At 45.6% G+C, this 12,564-nt stretch overlaps 1 protein-coding gene across 6 annotated transcripts in view; it reads left to right on the top strand.

Moving 5' to 3' along the window:
• Positions 1 to 12,564, top strand: part of chd9 (chromodomain helicase DNA binding protein 9) — a 94,145-nt gene continuing 81,581 nt past the window's right edge. For 5 of the 6 annotated variants that reach the window (XM_054771481.1, XM_054771479.1, XM_054771476.1 and 2 more), the window contains exons 1-2: positions 2 to 291; positions 7,228 to 8,895. In XM_054771481.1, coding sequence (XP_054627456.1) covers positions 7,333 to 8,895 — 1,563 coding nt within the window. In that variant the 5' untranslated portion in view covers positions 2 to 291; positions 7,228 to 7,332. Of the gene's footprint in view, positions 292 to 7,227; positions 8,896 to 12,564 lie in introns of all 6 variants that reach the window. The other variant, XM_054771478.1, reaches the window with a different exon arrangement.

The following is a 12,564-nucleotide window of genomic DNA, read 5'->3' as shown; positions in this document are numbered from 1 at the left end:
CAACCGCTTTCCTGTGCATGGCTGTGGGCGGTGCCGCGCGCCTCGCTGTCTCCCAGACCGGGGGAACTGGTTTTTAAACGGGTCCAAATTGAAGCGAACGCTCCGTCGGACGACCAATCAGGGAGGAGGTCACTAGTATGCAAATGTAGCGTTATCGCAGTCACGTCAGCAGCAGCAGCAGCAGCAGCAACAGCAGCGGCGGTGCTGGTGGAGGAGCAGCAGCTGTGTGGAGCCGAGGACTGCAAAACTAACTTCACCGAGAACACGCAAGCGAACCTGGCTCCATTTCGGGTAAGACACCGTCACTCGGCTAGGTTTGTTCCGGACGCTTCTTCGGTAAAGCGAAGAGGAGGAGAAAGCTGTCAAGTGTTGCGCCTCATGTCACTCTGACGCCCGTTGACTTTAGCGCACTTGTTCCGGGGCCACTTTGGAACAGCATGGCCGCACTTTGGCGCAGTTTCCCGGGTGGAAAGTGGTAAGTGTGCGTGTGTACGCTGGAGGCTTGGTTGGTAGTCCTGAACTGACAGCGACCAGTTCAGAGTGAGTCGAACCCGTGTGGTGTGGCTCGTCTGCCGGGCGAATGAATCCGAAACTCGGCCCAGGAAATGACACCCGGCGTAGCTGCTGCTGCTGCTGCTGCTGCTGCTGCTGCTGGTGTCGTTATCTCGGACACCATCACCGACGACCCCCTTTCTAACCTGAAGCCGTCATCCATTCACCAGCCACCCCCTTCCTCCTCGACACGTTATTTGAAGCAGCCAAAGTGAAGCTAACACTTTTAAGTTGTTATTTTATTTTAATTGATATAGTTTAGCTAGCGTTGTTTATGCTAGAGTTTCGAAGGAAGGGCGGAACGAGCCATGGCTGCTGAGGATGCCACTTGACTTGAGAGGTTAGCCTGGTGGCCGTTAATTGAGACAAGAACAAACATGGCGACCTCTTCGTCCTCAATGGTACCACGTTTGGCAAACTTTTTAATAATGATGTAAAGCGATCCTGTCTTAAAGAGGATCTTTGACTACTTTAATAGTAGGTCGTCAAAAACAGCAGTGCGCTCCTGCCATATAGAGGAACTTTGACTAGTTTTTTGCCGCTCAGAAACAGTAAAGCGATCCAGGATCTTTGGCCAGTGTTTTTGCGGTAGGTCCTTCAAAAACAGCAGTGTTTCTGTCATCTTGAGGATCTTTGGCCAGTGTTTTTGCTGTAGGTCCTTAAAAACAGCAGTGTTCCTGTCATCTAGAGGATCTTTGACTAATGTTTAGCTCCATAGAAACAGCTGGACAGCATTTTTGACGTTTTCGCACTAGGTTCCTAAAAACGGCGGAATGCTCTTGTCACATAGAGGATCTTCGACTAGTGTTTTTGCAGTTGGTCCTTATAAACAGCACATCTCTCGTGTCATATAGGGGTCTTAAACTAGCGTTTTTGCAATAGGTCCTTTTTAAAACAGCAGTGCTCCTCATATAGAGAATCTTTGGCTCACATTTTTTGTACGAAGATGATCTTTGACTAGTTTAGCAGAAGGGCCTCAAAAACAGCATTGCGGTCCTTCCATATAGAGCATCTTTTTGCAGTAGGTCCTTCATCAGTGCTCCTGTCATATAGAGAATCTTTGACAAGGGTTTTTTTTTGCAATAGGTCCTTAAAAACAGCTGAGAACAGCTGTCATATGGAGGATCTTTGACTAGTTTAGCAGAAGGTCCTCAAAAACAGCATTGCGGTCCTTCCATATAGAGCATCTTTTTGCAGTAGGTCCTTCATCAGTGCTCCTGTCATATAGAGAATCTTTGACAAGGGTTTTTTTTGCAATAGGTCCTTAAAAACAGCTGAGAACAGCTGTCATATGGAGGATCTTTGACTAGTTTAGCAGTTGGTCCTCATAACCAGTAGTGTGCTCCTGCCATAGAGCGGATCTTTGACTCACGTTCTTGCAGTATGTCCTTAAAAACAGCAATGTTCCTGTCATATAGATGATCTGTGACTAGCGTTTTTGCAGTGGATGCTTAAAACCACCAGAGCAGTCCTGTCCTAAGCCAAAGCCAACACGCTTGGCAAAACATGTCAATAGTTGTGTTTGGGTGACAAAAGTGTGAGTTTTCGCCAACAAACGGGTCATTAAAAGGGCTAAGAAGGGAGGAGAGGGTGAAGCTGTGTGTTGATATTGTTGGGTATGTGTCGTCACGATTGTGCAGGAAACAGCTGGAAGTCGACACCATGTGAAGGTTAGAGCCTTAGGGTGAGAAGGAAGATGTGTGTGTGGGGGGGGGGCAGGGGCGGGGGTGTAAAAAGGTTAGCAAAAGCTCCGGATTATGTCTTGTTGATTTAAGGCAAGTAAGTAAGCAGGTAAAGTTGTTTTTAGCTAGCTTCCCTTCTAATTGCTTCCCAAATGGATTGTTTACACACAGTTTTGTCTACGCACTGACAGCATAACTCAAAACTAATGAGTTTCCTTCAACATCAAGTAGCACGTGTCCAGAAGGATTTAATTTAAGCATTTATTTGTGTGAATATTCTCTAGCTTTTAATAATTATTGTGAAAACCCCAATCCACAAAACATGGCGGCTATTGTCTCTTCTTCAGTTGTATGGCAGTTAGTATGTTACCACCACCTACAGGGCAGGAGTGGAATACTATCTTACTTTAAAAGGTCCCACATTACATTTGAAATGCGCCCCAGTGGAAATGGCTGATAGAAACGGCATACAAATAGAAACAATATCAATTTGGCCTACCATAGAGCCCTATCACGATAATGCGTGTTGACGCAGGCTAGCTGTGTCCTGCAAAATTGAGAGCAACAAGCCGCGACGAGTCGTCAGCGTGACGTAGCACTGTAGCTAGCACGGCTTAAGTATGTGCGGAGCTGCTCCTCAAAGTCACTAATCCTCACCTCCACGGCAGCAAATAAACTACATTTCTGACAAGTACCATTATCACGAAAAAAACAATGAGGACTACAGAGAAGCCATGCTAATGGGTAAAGCTATCTTGAATGTAGAGTAGCAAAACAATAGAAGTGCTGTGTACACTTTAACAGAAGTGTAGCTCTAACAGCGTTACAGTGGAGACTAACCAGCTACGAACAGGAAATTAGCAAGTAGATTAATAAATGAGTCAGGTGCCAAAGAATATATCGCAGTATATATCGTTATAGCAAGAAGCTGTAATCTCTATCTCAATATGGATTTTGGTCCCTGAGGTCCCACAATAGTCTGTTGTCCAAAATCTTGACACTGGAATTTTGATTATTTTTAAAAGTGCTTTTAGTGGCTATCCACACAAAAACGTTTTCAGGTCCAAATGTCAGCGTACTTCATCGTTTCAGCCTCTCATCCACATGAAAATGAATGGTGTTCTGGGTGCCATGAAATGGTATTTTTCTAAAACTGCTTCCAGTAGTTGGAAAAATCGGAAAACGCCGGCTTGTTTGTTTCTGTAAAGACGAGCAATCCACAGCTTTTTAAAAAAACATTTCAACAATGACAACAGCGACCCGTCACCGGCACATGACCAGAAGTGAGCTTTGACAACAAGCCAACATAATATCTGAATATTTCCAGTGTCATGACTCACTGCAGTCGACATTCTCCCGGTATTTTCTTGTCTTTTACTCCCAAAATTACACACATGTAATTCCATTTTGTCGTAAGTCTTGACGAGCATTGGAAAGTGGAAGACAAACTTCCGCGCATGTCCTTTCTTCTTCTATAGTATGGTGTAGGGATATCCCAATCCGATCTTCAGGATCGGCATCGGCTGCCGAGCTGCTGTATTTAGAATATCGGATAATATTGGCTTCCGCCACGAGATCGGGCCCATCCAGTTGCAGTATTGCGTTCATAACTCTGGGCCGCACTCCAACATGGTAGGTGCGGTAATGCGCCTCAAAGCTGGTTGCCACTTGACTCCCGCTACCCGCAAGAAGGAGAAAACGCAACACCGCCATGCAGATGTCTCCGTGGTGTACAGTGGTGAAGTTAGTTTCGGTTGGACGTTGGATATTCAGCTCTGAAGCTACAGCGGTAGTTCTTCCTCACTGTGCCCGGACTGCTGTGTCATGGTACGGGGAGCTCGCACGGGAAGTGCCGCTGTACAGTGGCGGCCAATGGTAGCCATGGCCACCCTTGGTCACTCTCTGGCCACCCCACTGGCCAGCTAGGCATTTCAGGTATCAACTTATTGCCACCCCTATGTGAGTAATGGTCTCACCTTGGCCACACCAATGAAAAAATTCCGGCTCCGCCAATGCCGCTGTAACCGCTGGTTGTTTATATTCAGGATTGTCAAAGAATTACTATTGCGTTGGAGAGAGTTTGTTAAAAAATAGGTAATATACAGTATTCTAAATCACACCACAAATTGATCTGTAACCGTTGTGTCAAATGATTAGTCCTACCCTAAAAGTATTTGGCACGTCCATTTTTCCAATTTTGTCTTTTATTGGATGGAATATTATTAGACTAGGGACCTGACTCACAGAGAAGAGCTATTTTCATAACCATATTCAATTCGACAAATTCATGTTTGAAACTAAACCTTAAACTATAAAAAAAAAAGTCGGCCTAGTGTGGTGTGTCACATGGTTTTCGGCGACATGTCTGTTCATTGCGCCACACGTAGGTAGGTGTGCCTTGTGTATTACATCGTTTTCATTCAGGGATCCGTTTCCTTCTGGATGCAACTATTTACTAAACCAGGACAATGTGGACAGTTTTTTTTTTTTTTTCAACCTAGTCTGGCCTCCAGGGAACATGCTGTTTTAATGCTAATGAGTGTGTGTTGCTACATTGCATCCAAGCGCTATTGTGCTTTTTATATACATACTATAACTCTGCACTTGGCCAATGTAATATTAAGGAGTGGGACAGGAGGACAAATACAAAATGTTCAAACTTGTGGCTTCCATGTCTGTAGCTGACAAGTTGGCCGTGTTTTGGGCTTTACTTTAAGATGTGTACTGAAGCCTGCATTTAAAAAAAAATAAAATAAAATTTATAACAAGGCGGTCTTTCGTGAAGTGACAGAAGCTTACATGGGGTAGGCTCATCTAACTAGGGGTGGGTCAAATGATGTATCATGTCCGTGAGGAAGGAAGTTTTTTGCTTCAGGATGTCATGGAAAGCAACTACAAAAGTGACCGTTTGAGCGCCTCTTCCCTAAGGGAGATGATAGGTTTTTCTCTCGTTTGGTGTTCATAGACGGGCTCTAGGGACACGTACTACCGTTAGAACGTCATTAAAAAGTCTTCTTTTTCAGTTATGAATGGCATTTGTCAGTCACTCTGTAAAGTGCATCACCACCACCTACAAGATTGGAACGGCAAAGTTCCGAGCGTATTGCGTATTCGTTCGTGGTGCGGCGCTCACTCTGTTAGCTTTGACTTGCTGTCACAGGAACTCTGCCTTTAAGTCGTATCATAAAGTTTGAAAACAGTTTGAGGGTAACTGCTGTATAACTTTTATTTTCCAGTATGGTGTTTCTTGTCAGTCTCGCATCCATATGCTGAAAATTGCATCCGGATTGCAACAGGTGCTCAGAATTCTTACCAATGGTAGAATTTCAGGGTGTCAAAATAGTAATGAGAGGAGTGTCTGTTCGAGTTTTCCCAAACAAACCACCGGCATGATTAGGCTCATTCTTCCTGGATTGGAGCGGCGACGTAGGCCGAGTACACGCCTTCAAAGAACCTCGTCTTTCCTGCGCCCCGTGCTGTTGAAATTCTATCAGCTATCTTAACGCCTTCTCCTTGCTTCCTGGCCGGCAGCTCCGTTGGTTGTTTGAGCTAGGGGAGGGTTGGTTGGATTGGAAAGAAAGAGGGGGGTGGGGTTGTTGCAGGAAAAGGCACCTGCTGCCGGTGGCTGGCAGTTGGCTCGCAGCAGCAGCTGCTTTGCTGCACACATGAAAGGCCTGCTGATAGATAATTGACAGCGTTGAGTTTCTGACCTAGCTATTACGTGGCTTTAGAGCGCCCCTTTTTCAACCCAGCAGGGTGGGCCATTATGAAGTTCTTCTAGCATGTTTTTTACTGCAGAAGCAGATGGTAAAAACGGAGGTTGGTAGGGGGGAAATCACTTCACTTAGTCATATACGGTGAGAATGATCGCTGTGATTTGTTTTATACAGCGACCATCTACAACAAGTTATCCCAAGACCCTTTTCATAAGGAGCAGGTTTAGGGTCAAGGTTCTTACACCTTAAAGCAGGGTTTCCCATACATTTTTAGGTCAGGTCCTCCATAGGACGCAAACTTGCCAAAATATACAGACTTGTGTATTTTATTGTATTTGCCATAAGACTGACATGTACTGTACATTTAAACATTTGCTAAATTCCCTTGATCAACTGTGAGGAAATTCAAGATCAATCAATCATAGAATTGTTAGTTTTCCAATATTATTTCATGGGATGAAAGAATCCGGCTTTTAATATTCTGAACTACTGGTTGAATGTTGTATTGAAGAGAGTCATACCTACCAGAGGAGTTACCATAACAGAGGACTGCATGGATGTACTAGAACTGCAACAATCCAATCAATGATTCATCGATTATCCAATTGATCAACAACTATTTTGGCATTTGATTAATCATTTTTTGATTGAAAAATGTGAATATACTATCATTTGAAACCTTTTTAAATGTGAGTATTTTTTTTTAATTTCCTTAGTCATCATGAAAGAAGACCTATTATCTGTGTGTCTTAGGCAAAACAACACATTTTACACGCATCAGCTTTGAGTTTGGAAAACAGTGAACATGTTTTGCCTCTTTTCTGATATGTTGTGGACCAAACCACAAACTGTTTGTTTCATATTGATTTGGTTCATCTAGGGCCTAACTGATTTCTCAGTAAATCAAAACAACAAGCTTCAGATTAATTGACTAAGAAAATAATCGTTAGTTGCAGCCCTAACGTAGCCCAAACTCCAATAGCTGACGTCATGTTCTTCTTTTGACAGTCACACAATCGAGAGAATCTTTAGCAAGATATAATCAATTAATTCCCATCCCTAAAACCAACAGAATATGCAGTATAATATCTGCCTATTTGATCATCACTAAACTTGTTTACAACATTTTACTTTGACTGTTGGCGGCCTGGGGACCCTTTTTGTTTCCTGACCCAAGAAGTCCCAGCAGTTTCTGCTTAGTCAGCATGTCAACAGGATGACTCAAGACTAGCATTTTAATATTATTGTTAACCAAACTCTATATTTTGTCTCCCCAGGCCCATTTAATATGATGCCATAGCTCTGTTGCTGCCGTGGTTCATCGGAACCATCCGGGATCCACACACAATTCAGAAGGTTCCATCGACTTTCAGAGCACCGCCATGGATTTTTTTGACGACCCCAACCTCTTTGGTGGAGGTCTTGAAGGGGTGGACGTCGACTGCTTCCCCTCGGCACCGTCGTTCGCGGACGAGCTCAGTCTCGGCACTGACTTTGAACCCATCCAAGTACCAGAGCCTCTCGGCTCGGGGAAGAGTCAGGACATGATGCTCCCGGTCTCTTCCACATCTACCCAACAAGCCATGCCATCTTACAATCAGCAGATGGGTCACTATATTGGAAGTAAGGTGCAGAATCCTGTTGGTCGGGCATTTCCTGGTCTTGGGGGTGCGGGTAGCGGAGGTGGTGGCATGATTGTGGAGCAACAGGGCCCGTACCACAGCGCCACCGTGACTCAAGCACCTCAATCCAATGGGTTATTCTTCAACAGTAGCAGTCCAATGTGGGGCAACCAGGACCAGAATGGGAACATGTACCACCCCATGTCCCAGCAGCAGCAACAGCAAATTTGTCATCAACAACGGCAGCAACAACTGCACAACCAGCAACTACACGTCAGACAGCAACAAACGCATCACCCACAGCAGCACAGAATGGGCCAGCAGCTGCAACAACAGCAAAGTCACCCGCAACAGCTGTTAAACCAGCGCCAGCACCAACAAATTAACACGCAGGCCATGCCCCAGGAGCAACGGCACCATCACGGCTTCTCCTTTCACCGAGGTAGTCAGCCTCAGAGCCAGCAGCAGCAACTTCACCAGAGTCCGCAGCAGGTCCAACACCATCTGACCGCAGGAGGAGCAAGGTTTCATTCAGGGGTGCTGCCAAGTAAGTCCTATGTGGATGGTCAAAATGACCCTCTGCAAGACCCCGTGTCTTGCTTACAGCAGCAGCAGTGCAGCTATCAGATGAGAGCTCAAGACTTCTGCAGATCAGGAATGACCAACAATAACCCACCCATGGATGCGTCATCCATGGTCCACTCACTGCCCACGTACTCTGTAAGTTCTGCCACCACTTACCAACCGGCTCAGTACCCTGCCTACCCTGGAGAGCCAGAAATGCCCAGTCTCAGTCAGCCGTCTTTGTCCTCAGCTTCAGTGGCGGCAAGGCCTGCCGCCACTGCTGCTCCCCTCGTCGCAGCTCTGCCCGAGCTCCCAGGGGCAGCATGTCAGTTTCCATCTGCGTCAGTTAGAGGCCAGCAGCATGCTAGGATCCCAGTTAGCCAAGCAGAGGATTGTCCTTTCCGAGCTGTACGCTGCTCTGGAGAGACACCAGGAAACAACAGGTCGTCTGAGATTTTTGGGGAATCGATGAGCTGCTACCCAAGTGTGACCCGCCAGTTGCCCTCTGAGCAGCCGCAAAGCTGCGGGGCCGTCAACACTAACGGATACCCATCCCTCGGAGACAGTCTACTGGCATCAGAGGCTCAGGATGGAGATTTGGGAGGGGTTCTGGAGCCCCCTGACCTCCTGCCTGACTTGTTGCCCCAGCTGGAGGCCGCCCTCAGCCAGCCGGATCAATCAAACGCCTCTTGGGTGGATTCAAACCAGGCATGGGGGCACGAGCACAGGAAACCACTACCTGTTGAACAAAGGGAAGAGGTAATATATATTTTTAATTCTTTTAATTGTATTTAGTTTAATATGGCAGCACAGCAGCTTAGTGGTAGTTGTGCCTCACAGATATGGGTAAAGATCTGTGTGGAGATTGCAGGTTCTCTACATGCTTGCGTGGGTTTACTTTAAATTGTCTATAGGTGTGAGTGTGAATGGTTGTTTGGTATATGTGAACTGTGATTGACTGGTGACCAGTATAGGGTGCACCCAGTCTCTTGTCCGAAGGCAGCTCGGATGCTCTCTAAGGAGGAGTGCAAAAAGGTTCAGGTTTGAATCTGTGGAATCTTCAACAGCATATCTCAACTCTGAACATTTCTGTTGCTTCCCAGTGTATAATGGCACTGAATCTAACCTGTCGTGTAATGTTTAACTAGCTTTGCCTGATAAAACTTGTTGGGTATCTGCAAGTCTTATTCAGCAGCAAAGTGGAAGAGGTGACACTGTGGCCTGCTCGAAATATACTGTATGTCGCTGATGTTCTTGTCCAGCCCTGGCTTGTCTGTCTATCTGTCCCGTGCACCGACAGCAGGTCAGGCCTGATTAGGCTAAGTGCGGAGTGTCTTCAGGACTTAGCTGTAAGCATACTTAGGGCTATATCAAGATGTGGGTCAGGGCAAGCCAGGAGCACTCGCACAGTGCCTCGCTGGAGTGTGGGGGAGGTTGTGCACTGTTGTGGTAGCTGCCACAGTGTCCGGCGTGTGCATGTGTGAGAGAGGCAGGCAGTAGGAGGAGGAAGAAAAAAAAAAAAAACTAGAGTGTGCTGAAGGAAAGCACTCAAGGGAGGGGGAAGGGGTCCACGAGATGTGGAGAGCAGTAGCTCATGGAAAAAAAGACGGACAGCTTAGGAAAGGAAAGGAGGGAATGAGACAGCAACGGAGAGCAATGAGTTGGGGGGGAGGATGCTGGGTGATTTGCCTCAGCTGGCTGTAACAGGCTCGAGGCAGATCCCGGATCTTTAGTTGGCTCGTTACCTAGCAGCATCCGCACAGACGCTCAGTGATGACACATGTCCAGAGGCAAAAGCAGCCGACAAAGTTTGATAGTGGTCGCTTCACAGGCACGTGCGTTCTTTCTTTGATGACAGCAATCAGTACGTTTACATGCACTTAAAAAAATAATAATTATTGCATGAATTGGCTTAAAACCAGCTTTTTAAAAGACATGTAAACACCCAAATTACATTGTTTGGTTTTTGAAAACATACCTAAGTAATGCGATTGGAAACTACTTTTCTTTTGGATGAACACGCTTGGGATCATCGAAGCGAGCTTTCTACGCATGTCCCAGTCTCCGCTCTTAACAACATTACTTTCACAAACGACGAAGACGAAGCCAGAGGGAGGGGGGCTGTTTACATTCACAATAAGACCAATTAAAGACACAGAGGACGAAATAAGCCAATATTTTAAGTGTATGCATACAATACACCTACCTGTTTAGGTGTCAGAATGTTCTCGAAGAAGACCCTTTTAATACGTGACATGATGGTTGACAATTCCCGGTGAGTGGGTAGAGTCATACTCGTATGACAGTATGTTCATCCTGGTATGGTTTGTTTCTCGAGTTCAAATCAGTTGGTGGTATTGTCAGCGGCTTCCTCAAAGGGAAACGGCCTTTTTTTTTTTTTTTTGAAAACGCCGGCTTGTCGACACGAAAACGATGACGTTGTCGACCAACCGCCACCTTGTCGCCGTGACCAGAAGTGAGCTTTGACGACCAATATCAGAATATTTCTACCGGCATGACTCAACCCTGTTGGTCACGCTGAAGTAATTCCACTTCTCGAAAATCTAGATGAGCCTCGGGAAGCGAAAGACGACCGACTTATGCGCATGCGTTATTTCTACTAGTGTGTCAGATGGTTCCGTCTGCGTGTCTGTTCAAAGCGGCACACGTAGGTGTGCCTTGTATTACATAGTTTTCACTCAATGATCCGTCTGGATGTACAGTAGCTATTTACTAATTCGGCACAGTGTAGACACAATTTTTTTGCAACCGGCAAAAAAAATATTCTCAGCAACGTACCCGTGTGGACAGGGCCTCACTTTGGTTTCTTTGCATGCTGTAAAAAATCATTTATAAGCGGAGGGCACCAGGATGTAAACTGCAAGAAAGTTTGGTGTAAGGACAAGTAAGTTTAAAGCCCTTACCGCCTACATCTAGGAAGAAAGTGGATTATGCTTTTGCGCAGTCACTACGCCGTCATTAACTTTTTGTAGTTCTTTGTCGGGGTTCAGGGTTTGATGTGCAATTCTCTGCCGAGAACGCTAGGGGCGACGTTTTCCAGAGAGTCAACTCGGTGAGCAAACATGACACTCGTCGACTATTTATTTGCTCGCCCTCTCAACATTTCACAGGAACACAGTATATGAAATAATGTACGAATTATATACGAAAAGTCGACCAATCAAAGCCCTTACGGTCTGCATCGGTTCAACGCAAGGTGAACCGTTTTGTTTTGGACCAAACCGAGATCAGAAACCGTCTGATTTGGTGCACAGCCGATTGTGATTACCGCGTTCCCACCTGACCAAACGAACAACACCAAGGGAGGGAACACAAACGTTTAATTAAAGCTACTGTCAAAGTGCCCTAATAGCGCAGCCCCTGTTCACATGACTGGGGGTCTCCTCATGCCTTTGGTGTTGACCACATGTTGCAGGACTGCCCCTTCCCCCCTCTTTTGCAAACAAACACAACCGTCTTGAAATGCTCTGACAATGTCCTCGAATACCATTAACTGTGAATGAAATAAACACTATGGGGAAACTATGGCAGCTACTGTGTATATAAGACTTTATAGATGGTCCAATAATACTGAGAGTAGTAATCATAGGATAGTATTTGGTCTTTAAGGTCATGTTTGCATTGTCTCTGCTGCTAAGGATGTTGGCCAGATATTATACTTGGTGCATTTTAACCTGAAAGGTCCATTTGTGATGGAATCAGAACACAAACTAAGATCAGAGCAGGGCACCAGGTGACGACCAACCATGTTTTCCACCTCTCATTTGTGTATTAAGCACAGAAGATGCCAAATTGATTTACAAGCTGTATATCCAAGTAAACCCCCTTTTGAAACGGAAATAGGTGATTGCTGCCTTGCCTTTGTCCTTATCAAGACCCTTTTGACTGTACCCTTTGTCCGGTCTCGCGTTGATGCCTCCAGGCTGACAGTGCTAAACATGTGCACTGATTTGTGAAGAGCCTGCTGACTGTGGTGTGTTTGCTGAACAGCCGAGGCATCAGGGGTTAGCGGGCCCATTTTCTCTCTCCCTCTCTACTCTACTCCCCCGCAGTGAAAGCACCTAATTAGGAGCTCCAAATGCTGCCACCATCAGCTTGCAGGTGTGATGAGCCCCTGGGGTTCAAGCGTGAGTCATTGTCCCAGGGGACTGGACTTACTCAGAGGTTCAATTGGGTAAAAATAATGTCTTTGACTCCTATATGGATGTTGATATGTACATTTCTAACCCTGCCTATCAATCACCATAGACTGCAAGCAGCTTTTTCTACCTGATCGGGTACACCTTGAAATTAATGAAATTCAATATTTGCAATTATTTAAAATCAGTACATAACCTCATATTGAGATTTTGTGCACATGAAATTCAATGTAGTGGGCAAACCTCGTATGTCTTTTTTTTTTTTCTT

This window comes from Dunckerocampus dactyliophorus, chromosome 3 (assembly GCF_027744805.1).
Source record: "Dunckerocampus dactyliophorus isolate RoL2022-P2 chromosome 3, RoL_Ddac_1.1, whole genome shotgun sequence".
Lineage (NCBI taxonomy): Eukaryota > Metazoa > Chordata > Actinopteri > Syngnathiformes > Syngnathidae > Dunckerocampus > Dunckerocampus dactyliophorus.
This window is presented reverse-complemented; position numbering and strand designations above follow the sequence as displayed.